The sequence below is a fragment of the Crocodylus porosus genome, unplaced genomic scaffold (assembly GCF_001723895.1).
Source record: "Crocodylus porosus isolate Cpor-Errol unplaced genomic scaffold, CroPor_comp1, whole genome shotgun sequence".
NCBI lineage: Eukaryota > Metazoa > Chordata > Crocodylia > Crocodylidae > Crocodylus > Crocodylus porosus.
This window is the reverse complement of record NW_017728886.1, coordinates 154881627-154893732: the sequence shown is the minus strand read 5'-3', so window position 1 is coordinate 154893732 and position 12106 is coordinate 154881627. Positions and strand designations below refer to the sequence as shown.

General features: G+C 42.9%; 1 protein-coding gene across 1 annotated transcript in view; it reads left to right on the top strand.

The window, feature by feature from the left end:
• Positions 1-12106, top strand: part of CAP2 (CAP, adenylate cyclase-associated protein, 2 (yeast)) — a 74832-nt gene that overhangs the window by 21766 nt on the left and 40960 nt on the right. The window contains exon 3 of the mRNA XM_019543532.1: positions 5848-5925. Within this exon, the coding sequence (XP_019399077.1) occupies positions 5848-5925 (78 nt within the window). The remainder of the gene's footprint in view (positions 1-5847; positions 5926-12106) is intronic.

Sequence of the window (12106 nt, the reverse complement as noted above, 5' to 3'; positions counted from 1 at the left end):
TGCCAGCTACCCCTGGGTCCTACTGTCCCTGGGTCCTGTCATCTTTGAGAGGCAGCCAGGAGCAGATAAAAATATATTTTCTAAATTTTTTAGGAGCCCTGCAGGCCAGATAGAATGGCCTGGCAGGCCAGATTCAGCCCATGGGCCGTATTTTGCCCACTCCTGACTTAGAACATCCTAGGCCAGGTTTGCACTAGAGAACAGATGCATTCGAACAGAACTGGTTTAAGTGTAAATGGTCTGGTATTTCCTTTTCAATTCACATTCTGAACAAATGTGGTATCCTCCCCAACTACCTTTCCTGTAGTCTGTGACAATTCCTAGCGTAGTGAATTGTGGGAAATATTAAAAAAGTTAAAGGTGTATTGTGAGAGTGTGGGCTGAGCCCTTGTCATTAGGGCAGCAGTGTCCCTCTGTGTTGGCTCTAACAGTTTGTTTTGAAAAAGTCTTTAAGCTGACTAAAAGGAAATTTAATCCAAATGGTCTTGGAACTTCTGTACACCATTTGAAACGTGTATGTGTAGATATGAGGCATTTTACAAGCCTGCTGGAAGGAGAGTGGGGCTGACAGTTCTTTGAAGCAGTAAAATCCTCTGAAATAGACCAGGCCTAAAAAAACAGGGACTTTGCTGGATCAAGAAGAGATGTGAATTCCTGAGCCAAAGGCCTTCCTCAGAGAGCATTGCCACCAGCCGCTGCAAAAATGTAAATACCCTCCAGTCCAGATGTTGTAGACATATGTATTGATGAAAGCCTGAACTGCAGCCTAAATTTTATCCAGCATGAGCCCACTTATATGGAATCGTAGGTGCGCCTCCAATAGCATTTAAAAATACAACACAGCATATAGTTCTGCTTATGGGTTCATTTATTTCATCTCTAAGTCAGCTGTTTTGGTTGGAGCTGACAAGCATGTGAGCTAAGAAAGAGTACACGTGTTGCTTTTCATAGTGCCTTCTGAAAGTTCTGGCGAAAACCAGGGTGCAAGCCTTTATAGCTGTAAGAGCTGTCTCTATGCTGTTTTATTCTGTTGTATTTGCATCAGATTTTCAAATCTGCTCACAGCCCAGCAGTTCCCATTGGCACTAAATAGGAACTTTATAATCCAACCACTTTTTCAGATATCTATATGGGAGCTCTTGCAAGCTGAGTTCTTTTGTTGTTCTAGTCTATGTGCATGTGTCTGAGCAGCTGTCTCCCCAGGACTCGGCTGACAGGATTCTGTACTAATTTCTGCACACCAGCAAACTAGATTGCACAGTTATGAGACCTGTCATTGGTAATTATCACTAGGATTGTGCTGAACAGCAGCTCCTTCTCTCATTGTAGGTTATGGAAGAACTAAAGACTTCAACAGGAAAGACTTGGGGTTTTGTAAGGCTACTTGTAGCCATTTTCCTCTTCAAAACACTGTGTAGTCACTAACCCATGCAACCCACCAAAAGTAGGTGCTTAATAGGGGTGTGCAAAATGGGCCCTATTTGATTTGGATTCGGCCCAAATCGGGGACAGTGATTTGATTCGTTGGTTTAGATCACTGTCCCTGATTTGATTCAGCCAAATCTGAAGATTCAGTGTGATTTGGACATAAACACAGCTTTAAATGTTTTTTCTACATACCCTGAGTTACCAGTGTGGCTCATGAACACTGCAATGCTGGGGCGGATGGAGCGTCCCACAGGAGCACAGGGGGGCCCCCAGCGTGCTCAGTGGTGAAGCCAGAAGTGGACTGGAAGTACTTCCAGTTCATTCCAGGTCCGCCAGGGAGTGCACAGTGTGGCTCCCCTGCACCCACATGACTTGGTGATCAGCTGTGGGGGGACCCTGGGTGTCCCCCAGACTCAGGAGGCACCAGTTGCTGAACCAGGGAGGAGAGGGAGGGTGTGGGGGGGGCTCTGGCGCATTCCCCAGCGGGAGTGCTTCTGGTCCACTTCTAGGTCTGCTGCCAAGCGTGCTGGGAACAGCCCCCCATGCTTCTATGGGACACTCCATGCGCCCCAGTATCACAGCATTCATAAACCACCTGGTACCTTTAGGATGTAGAAAAAACATTTAAAGCTGTGTCTATGTCCAAATTGCCGAATCTTTCCAAATCTCTCTGAATTGATTTGGAGGGTTCTGATTTGATTCGGAGAGATTAAAGGGTCCTCTGATTCGATGCATGTTAAGAGATTCGGCCACTGAATTGGGCTGAATCTCCATCAGATCAAATCAGGGACCGAAGCGTCATACAGCCGTAGTGCTTAGTAACAATGTACTTTCATTTCTGTTTGACTGATGGGAAAACTGAGGCAGAAGAGTTGGCTGCCCAAAGACCCACATCAGAACTGGAGTCAGAATACAGGGGAATATAGGGTACAGGTTAGAATAAAGGAGCATTCAGGCCCATACACTTTCTGTCAATTGTACTGCCCCATCTCTTGTAATGGAATATTTATTTAATTTTTGAAGCAACATAGAGAAAATTGCTAGGAAGGGGAAGTGTTTTGGGGAACTTGATTCCCCTGTAACATTCCTTAGTTAAAGGTATAAACCCTGTTGATTGTGAAATCTATGTGCACAGACATGAAGAAGCTAAAAGTTTCTGGAGGCCAACTGTCTATTGTTCCAAAACATGCCTATTTCACCCTGCAGAGAGTTGTAAGTTTATAGCCCATTCTGTTAATGCAAATCTAACAATGGTTACTCATACATTTGTGACCTGCAGACTCGTATTATTTCTGAAGAAAGCTTAAAAAAAAGTAGCAAAGCTTGATCCAAAATGTCACAGCCTGTGTGCTCAACAACGCAAATTGTTGGGGACCCATCACCCCAGGCTCAGTGCAGTGTGATTGCCTCCCACTGTATATGGAATCTTATTCAAGACCAGTTCCTTGTAAGCTGAGCGTTCTCTGTTTTTGATAAAAACTAGTAGGTAGCCATGAGAAGTGTAAAATAGAAACTCGAAGACTAGGAGGCAAATAAAAAGGGAGCTGACTGAGAATACAAGGCCATTAGTGTAACAAGAATGATCTGTGTTTCTGTGAAGGAATATGTAGAATGACAGCAGCACGCTTCCAGAGGCCTATTTTTCAGTGTTATTAGAGGAAGACAGAATCAGATAACAGTGACAGGAGAAGGTCTTCATGAGAAGATACTGCATTAAATGCTGCATTAAATGCAAGAGCTATGCTAGTGCAACCTATTGCTTGAGATTTAAATGCTCAGGCCAAGAATTTGAGCTTTATAATTAACACAGCAGTCTGTAGTCTCTGGGGCTGAAGGCATCCTTGGCATACAGTAATTCCACTGAAATCAGCAGCATTACAGCACAGACTTAAATTGGCTCAGAGAGTATCTGGCATTGCTAGATATAGTGTTAAAGTTAACTTTCATGCACAGTGTGGCTGACTTACTGTTGCTATAACCTTGACATTCTGTACTTACATGTGTTTAAAATCTCAAGCCAGAATTATATTCCCATTAGTTGGTACATTTAATTTTTTGGTCTATTTTTAGAAAGGGCTGGGGGAGAAACCTGAACAATAAAGGAAAAACAACGTATTGGTCTGTACATTCTTATTTAAATGTACAATTATGAAGTTAATCTAATAGTTTTCATGTTTCTGATTTAGGTCTGTGTAGAATTTATTAACTCTTTTATGTCTGCATTGAATCTCCCTGTCAGTAGTTAGTTTGCATCCTTCTAGTTAGTGCAAATTTTTGATGTTATGTGTTAAAACATACAAGACTTCTTTCTGCAAGAGGCTGAGCACATCCTGGAAGGAGCTGAACTTCTGCACCTCTGTTGTCTTCCAAGGAAGTGGAGGATACTCAGGCTGGGAACAGACATTCAGAAAGCCCAAGCCTGAATTGATTAAATCTTTGCAGGTTAGTCTAACCTGCAGAGATAGAACTGATTTGCAAGTGGATAGACATTCACTTTTGATTCAGGAAATTCAGGCACATGCCTGCAGTGGCTCAGGCTAGAAGCTGGGGGGTGCTAGAGTGATCCCTCCCTTTCTACAGTGCTAAGCTGGGTGGGGCGCTGCATGACCAGGCCCCAGAAGGACACTATGATTAAACCCCCACCCTGGCCTGGACAGTCCCTAGGCACTTTGTACCTGAAGGGGGAGGGGGAAACAACTCTTGCCAGGCTTTTTCCCGCTCACTGCTCAAGGGGCAGGGAGTGTTGGCCCCCAGCTAGCACTCTGAGGCAAATGGGGGGAAGGGAGGATTGCTTGTGTGCAGTGCATGCATCTGTTGATGATACTGAGCTTTCTAATCTCCCTCTCCTTGCTTCTTCATATTGTCTGCATCAAACTGACAGCACTCACAGGCTCCATGTGTTGCAAACCAGATCATTTCTCACACCTGTCTCTGTCCCCTGTGGAACACTGACAGATTGCAGCCTTTGAAACAAGCAAGCCAGCAGGAAGTTTATCAGAACACAAAGAAAACAAAAGCCTCTCTCTCATTATTTCAAGCTCTTCTTAACCAGCTTTTTCCAAGGCATTTGTAAGGACGAACGGGGGGACATTACCAGCTGACCTGTTGATTAGTTCCAGAAAGCCCTAAACGAGCACTGTTCTGTTTGCCTTTCTTCCAGTGAAATTGGAGACACATACATACGCAGGCATCTCTCAGCATTAGCTAGCATGGGGTGGCATGGCCAAATGCCAGCTAGGGTCTATGCCACTGGGGTCCCTGCTGTGGGAAAGGTGGGATCCTTGCTTGACCAAGGGGAGGGTGGGGCAGAGGGAAGCTAGGAAGACACTGCTGTGCATGCAGTCTCCACCCCCTTCTCAGCCAGCTGGAGCTCTGGCTGGGGGGAGATGGGCAGGTTCAGCCCTGCTCTCTGGAGCAGACAGCCCAGCCCAGCCCAGGGTTGAAAAGCATGCTGGTATGTTGGGGGACTCTGATTAAACTTAAAGTAGGAAAGGGTCTGGGACAGAAGTTCCATAAATCAGTTTGACCCAAATCAAGTTAAGTCTGAAATTACATTCAACTAGGTTTATCTTAAACCAGTTTCAGTCATTTTGAAACTCGTTTATGTGCAATGAACTTATGTTCTGTTACAGGTTTAAACCAGTTTCTGATCACTTATATTGGTTTATGTATAACTTCTGGCCCTGGCCTCGGTACTCTAAGACATTGGGCTTAGAGAAGAACCTTAAGTTTCTTTGAAGGGTTGTGATGTAGCCTTTCTATAAATACTTCGCCAAATGGAACTCGTATGCAAGTCTGGTCAGTATATTTTGTAATCTGAAGAAGGGAAAATCCTATCAGTCTTATAGTTACAAATTGTTTGTAGACAAATCAGTGTTTCTCAACTGGGGTGCTACAGCACTCCAGGGTACCATGACACCTTGGGGTCCTGGGAGAACCTTTTTTAGGGTGTCTTTCAATATTAATACTGTGAAGTTTGCAAACACTTGTATATGTTTTCCAAGGTAAGCCTAGATTAGAATCCATAGTGTCAAAAATATGTTAACCTGTTGTGGTCTTTCTCAGATCTTTACAATAGAAAAATTGCTCTATTGTTTTTCCAGAGTCAAAAAAGAGTGAAGATTGGCATTTTCAGGGGGTGCCTTAAGTTTAACAAGGTTGAGAACCACTGAGATGCACTGAACCATTGGTCTATTTTCACTAGTCTGTACTGGTACAGTGATTTGGACTGTCATAGAAAGAAAGAATTATGCCATCATGCTTGACTTTGAGCCACCTACAATAAATATAAATTGAAGTTTGCATGGGGAAGAGAGAAGACATAAGAAATAATGTTTAGCAATATTATGTTAATTTTACTGTTGAAATGTTTTCCCTCCAAGATCAAGTTTTAATACTTTCTTCCTCTTCCTCTTACAGGCAGAAATGGTACGTGCTGCTTTCCAAGCACAGAGATCCTTCCTGTTGTTAGCATCTCAGTATCAAGAGCCTCAAGAGGTAAGAAAATCTATTTAATTTTCGTAAGAGGTGACATACTACAACATCTTGCTGCATGTATGTAGAAAAAAATCTTTGTTCATCACTCTGTATTTAGAGGAAATGTGCAATGGTCTGTTGTGAATACTTTATCGGCATGAATTTGTGGTGGGCTTAGTATGCACTAGTGGCAAAACTACAGCTGGCTTTTATGCAGCTCGTGAGTGCAGATATAGCCGAACTATGATTTATGCTGTATGTGTCAGACATATGATACATTTTACAAATATTGTTGAGCCTGTCTACACACTGAGTTATTCAGGAATAGCTGTTTCTGAATGACTCCATCTGTGGACACTTTAAATCTGGAAGAAAAGTGCCTTCTGAATTGATTTAATCCTTCTTGGAAGATTAAACTAAACCAGAAAAAAGACATATTTGTTCCAGAACAAGTTTTCCCACATGGAGTTGTTCTAGAGTAGCTGTTCCACTTTAAAGTTATACACCACTTTATTCTGGAATAATTTTCATGTGTAGAAAAGACCTTTGATTTTTTAAAACCTTTACAGTAAAAGCTCTGTTATCCAGCATCCCCCAGTAATGCACAGCCCCACACAGCCTGTTATGCCCCCAGGCAGTGGGGCTCAGCAGAGCAGGCTGCACTTCCAGTTTTACTTCATCTTACAAGCTGGCGTGCTGGTTAACAGAGCATGCCAGCTTGTAAGATGCCTGTTAACAGAACTTTTACTGTATTAGGAGTACTTTTTGCAACCCCTACCATCCCCAGCTATAAAATGCAGTGTGTAAATTCTCTCAAATTCTACTGGAATTGGGAAAAGTTCTCTCAAATTCTACTGGAAATTGGGAAAAGTCATACAAAATGTTAATGTTAACAAAAACAGGTTTTCCAAACTAGAGGTATCATAATATTAAAGGGAACTTGGGACTTTCTGGGACTGGAAGTAAGAGCTGTCTCTCTCCTGGGAAAACTAAAAATCTCTTCTGTTCCATGGAACAAACCTCTTGTATGTGGTTCTAGAGGGATACAAGATATTTTATGTATTGAAAAGTTAACATTGCCCACAGACTGGCTGTTCCTCTGTCTGAGGTCTTGGTTAGACTAATTTTAGGAGAAAAATACTACAGTTTGGGTGTGTCTACATGTTCATTAATGCGCTTTTGTTACTGTGCATTAAATTTAGTACCTCTAACGTGAGGTACTAAATAAATGTGCATTAGGCTGCCCTAATGTACAGTGGTGAAAATGCATGCTTTTTTAGTGATGCTTAATGCACAGTAGCCTTTTTTTACTGCATGTTAGTGTATTAGCGTGGTTTTTGATATGACACTTTCTAATGTGCAGTAAAATAGGCTACTGTGCATTAAAACACATGTGTAGATGCACCCGTTGAAGAGGAGAAGGAGGAAATGTTTCCTTGTCAGGTTGCTGGGGTTTTTTTGTGTTTTTTTTTTAATGGCCACTAGCTGAGTATGTCATCACATATTAGGAGGATGAGCATGGAGCAGACCTGCAGTTGCTGTGGAAGTCCTTTTGCAGCCTCTGTAAAACATGAGGCTTGGGCTAGTAGTGCTATACATTGCCCAGATGCAATGACTATGTACCCAACCCTCCCATGAGGCCGTCCTCAAAATGTCTTTCATGTGGCATGCAGGGAGTGAGAGTCCATGTGTACAGTATGTCCCGGGCCTGTGATTTTGACTCCTTGTTTCAGTTTCTTAATCCATAACTCACCAGATTAAATAATCCCTCCATAAAACTCCCAGCTGCTGGGTTGCTTTATTGGGACTACTGTCACTGATGTTGATGTAGATACAAATAAAAAAAGATATTCTAAGTAGCAATGGCATGGTCACTTATGGGAACACAAGGCTAAGCCCTGACACAGACTCCAAGACAGACTTCTTATTTACACGGACCTGAGCAAGGAATGGCTAGTGTCTGACTTTGGTTTCCATCTGCCCTTTGTCCTAGAGGGCAAAACTGGGTTATTTACTCCCTGAGAACATGCAGACTCCCTAGCAGAGTAGGTCCTTGTGCAATCGTTTGTGGTGCTGATGCATGTAATTGTAGCCAGCCCTGCACAAAGCTGTTCACAATCACAGATAAATCACCCCTTTTCAATACACAGTTGTATTCTTTGGCCCAGAACCCCATTGTATTCTTATGTATTGTTGTTAAATTCCCAGCACCTGTAACAGTAAAAAAGCTGATTATCTGGGAGTGCCTTTGCTTGTCTGGTTAGATGCTGAGATGTCAGGATGATTCTCTTGGTGCTTGGCAAGTAAGAATTGTGGTGGCTTGTCCCTGCTTTTATCTGTCACGCCTTTTTGACCAATCACGTTGCTGTATCCACAATGTGAGCCCTCATGGTCAAATCTGCCAACAGCTGCATTCAGCTGTTTAAGTTTAGGAATAAAAATCCATCTACAGGGGGCAGTACTGGATATGGGAATTGGGAAGCCAAACAAAAGGTCTGATGTGTTCTCTGGCATGGCATTTGTGCTGAATTAGCTCCCCCAAGGTCAGCTTTACCTCGCTACTATTGCATAGATGTGGTGGCATCTGAACCTTAGAAACAGGTTGAATGGTTGGGTCCATGGGCAGATCCAGGATTGTGGCATGGGCCCCTCAGATTTGTGGTGTCTGCACAGTTGAGCTCATTGTGGCACCTACACAGCTTGAGCTCAGCTGAAAGGGGCATGGTGTGGTTGCACCCCCCCTTGCCCTGATCTTCGATGATTATGAGTTGTCTGAGCTTGCCACCACATCAGTGTAGCTCCTGCCAGAGTCCTGCACGTCATGAACTCGTGAAAGGGGATGTGGCCATGCTGTTGTGCCCCCTTGGGTTTGCCCCGGTCAGGTCTGTTGGGGGACTGCTGAGCTCTTTTATCTGTGTCCTGTTGTTGCAATAGAATAATAAACTATTCTAGTAATATAACAGCCTTTGTACAAGCCTGGGTTAATTAGCACTCAGAAGGTTCTTCAGATCTGACAAACAAGACTGATACAAATAGTAAAGGAGAATTTATAACTGGGATAGTCAATTGATGAAGGGAAATGTAATTTGTCTCTAGGCATAGCCATTATACATAAACCGGTTTAAGTGATCAGAAACTGGTTTAAACCTGTAACAGAACAGATATTCAGTGCACATAAACCAGTTTGAAAGTGGCTGAAACTGGTTTGAGATAAACCTTATTGAACGTAGTACCAGACTTAACTGATTTGGGTCAAACCAGTTTATGCATTGTCTGTCCCAGGCCCCTTCCTGGTTTAAGATAAACCAGACACCCCCAGCATCTGGCATGCTCTCTGGGCTGGGCAGGGCTCTCTGCTCCACAGTAGGGCAGGCCCCTCCCCTTGACTCCCTGGCCAGAGCTCTGGCAGAGACCGCAGACACAGCAGGGTCTGCCTGGCTTCCCCTTGCCCTACCCCCCACCTCGCTGCTTGCTGGACAAGCAGGGATCCCCCTCTCCCTCCATCCTATCTCCCACAGCATGGACCCTAGCCCCGTGGACCCTATGCATGTGCTATGCTAGCTAATGCCGAAAGGTGTCTGTGTGTGAATCTCTCCAATTTCACTGGGGTAGGCAGACAGAACAGTGACTGCTTAGGGCTGTTTGGAGCTATCAACAGGTCAGATGGTAAGCTGTGTAAGAAGAGTGTGAATTAATGGAGAGAGGCTGTTGTTTTGCTGATGAGGTGATAAACACTGTTATCATCTCCCTGCTGGCTTGTTCACTTGTCAGTTTGCTGCACAGAGTATAAAGCAGCAAGGAGGGAGATTGAAAAGCTCCATATCATCAACAGATGCATGCACTGCAACCCCCTCCTTTCCTCAGAGTGCTAGCAGGAGGCTGGGGTGTGGCAACACTCCCGCCCCTTGAGTAGCGAGTGGTGAAAAGCCTGGGATGCTGCAAGCAGACCTCCCTAATCAGAGGTCATGCTGTGGGCTGGCCATGGCCCCCACTCAGCTCAGTTCTGTGCAAGGGAAGGGAGGGCTGCTCTACCGCTCTCAAGCTTCTAACCTGAGCCACTGCAGGCATGTGTCTGAATTTCCTCAGTCCAGAGGGGATGTCTGTCCAGTTACAAACCGGCTCAGCCTAGCCAGGTTAGACTAATCTGCAAAGACTCAATCAATTCAGGCTCAGGCTTTTTGAATGTGTGTCCCTAGCCCAGAGGTTTTATTGTGGTCAGCACAGGTGCAGAGTGTTTCACTGGAAAAGTAATGCTAGCAGTGAGAAACAGGATGCATGCTGCCCTAAAGAATTTATTCCTGCTCCATGCAGAATAGTGCTGTGCTGCTGGCAACATTTTTCTGCCTTGTTGTAGCAGAAGAGCCCAAGAAGTCTAAAAAAAGACTGGCTTATAACCAAAAAAAAAAAAAAAAAAAAACTCTGCGGGTTCTTTTTATTTGCCGACTGGTTTCTGAGCCTTTTAAGTTAGGTTTTCAGGCTTTTTCCTGGTAACTGTGAGTACCACAACCTTTTGTTTAAAAAATGAAGAAAATTCAGGTTTGCATGTAATTATCCATTTCAGGAGCAGTAACTTTAAGAAAACCACCAGCAATTAAAAAAATTTGCAATCAAGGCTCAGAGTTGGCAATACAAGGGCTAGTCTTAGTTGCACTTTTGCTGGCATGTCCCAGTCTTGTGTATCTTGCTTTATATACACATACGGGTTAAAAAGAAATACACACACTTATGTTGTTCATTCTTAGTGTTTCATACACAGTTATTTGCAAAGATTTATACTCAGCTATACAATGGGCAGACCTGAAAACTGCTGAAGGCTGCTATTTTACATATTTTGATTCAGCTTGAATACTGTTTTCCAATAAGAAGTGTAGTTTCATGTACCATACTTGTTTCTTTCATATCTGCATATCTGTGATGGGGGAGAAAAAAAACCTTGTGTTTCTAAAGCCACAGGTTTGCAAATTACTTTCTGCACCACATCTGAAAACTGGTAAGCATTGCATAGCCCAGGAGAGAAAAGGAATCAGGATCCCCTGTGACTATATCAGTGTGATGTCATCTCATTCTGCTTGTATTTATAGCCTAAAGCTAGGAGTCAATGTGGAATCCAAACAGGAAAGCTAATCATTAGTGTATCAGAATGCACAGAACAGAGGAAAGCAAATGAAGATGACAGCATCTCTGTAAATGCAAGAGAACAGAGAGTAATTCTGTCATTCAGCTGTCTAGACTGTTTGCTTTGGTAATGTAAAGCTGTGAATGAGCCAATGAATTGCCATTATGGCATAGTAGCTTTGTAGATATTCAGACAGCGGCCTGGAGACCGAGGGGATTTACTGAGTTCCTGTCAAGTTGAGATGTTGCACATGGTGCCATTTCAAAAAAAAAAAGAGGAAAAACCCTAAAAAAAATAAATTAATTCAGTTCTTTTTGCTTAAAAATTTAGTGAAGGGGGCACGAAAATGAAAAGATGGCTATTGTGATATAAAAGGGGGCTTACTGGTCAATAGATGGAGAAAGATATGTATAGAGGCAGGGATTTTCCTCCTCTTTTATTTAGGCAAATATTGATGTCGATATGCATTTAATTTATTCAGCATCTGAGGTCACTGAGACACTAGCAAATGTCCTAATAGTTAAGCTTGTTTAACTTTAGATTTGTTCAGATTTGTTTCTTGTTAATAGCCTCTACATGTTTTCCTCTTGGAATTTGTGGTGCAGAGCCTTTATCATCTGTATATATGAAAATAGTAGGAGCAGAGAAGGTAATTCCAGCTGGCATACCAGTTCGGCATCAACTGCAATAAATTACTTAGCAGAGTGCATGCTCTGTTACTTTTTATGGTCATGTTCTATATTTGTGTGTGCAGTGGAAAAGATCACATGACAAAACTATCATTTGATATTAGTGTTTGTGTGTCCCAGCTAATGGCTGCTGGATGCAGACTCATTCTTCAAAGATGTGATTTTTTAGTTCATCCACTTATTAGAAATAATTTTCTGACGCCACAGTTTAAATGTTAAATCTGTTAGAACTGACTGCCATAAATTATTTACATGTGGAGGGTGAAAAGGGGAAGGAGAGAGGGGGAGAGTTAGAAGTAACTGTTTTCTCTTCTTGCGGAAATTATTTTAAAAGCATTTTGAGAGCTCCTGTTTATATGCTTTCTGAACCATTCAAAAGATAATTGTATATTCTTAA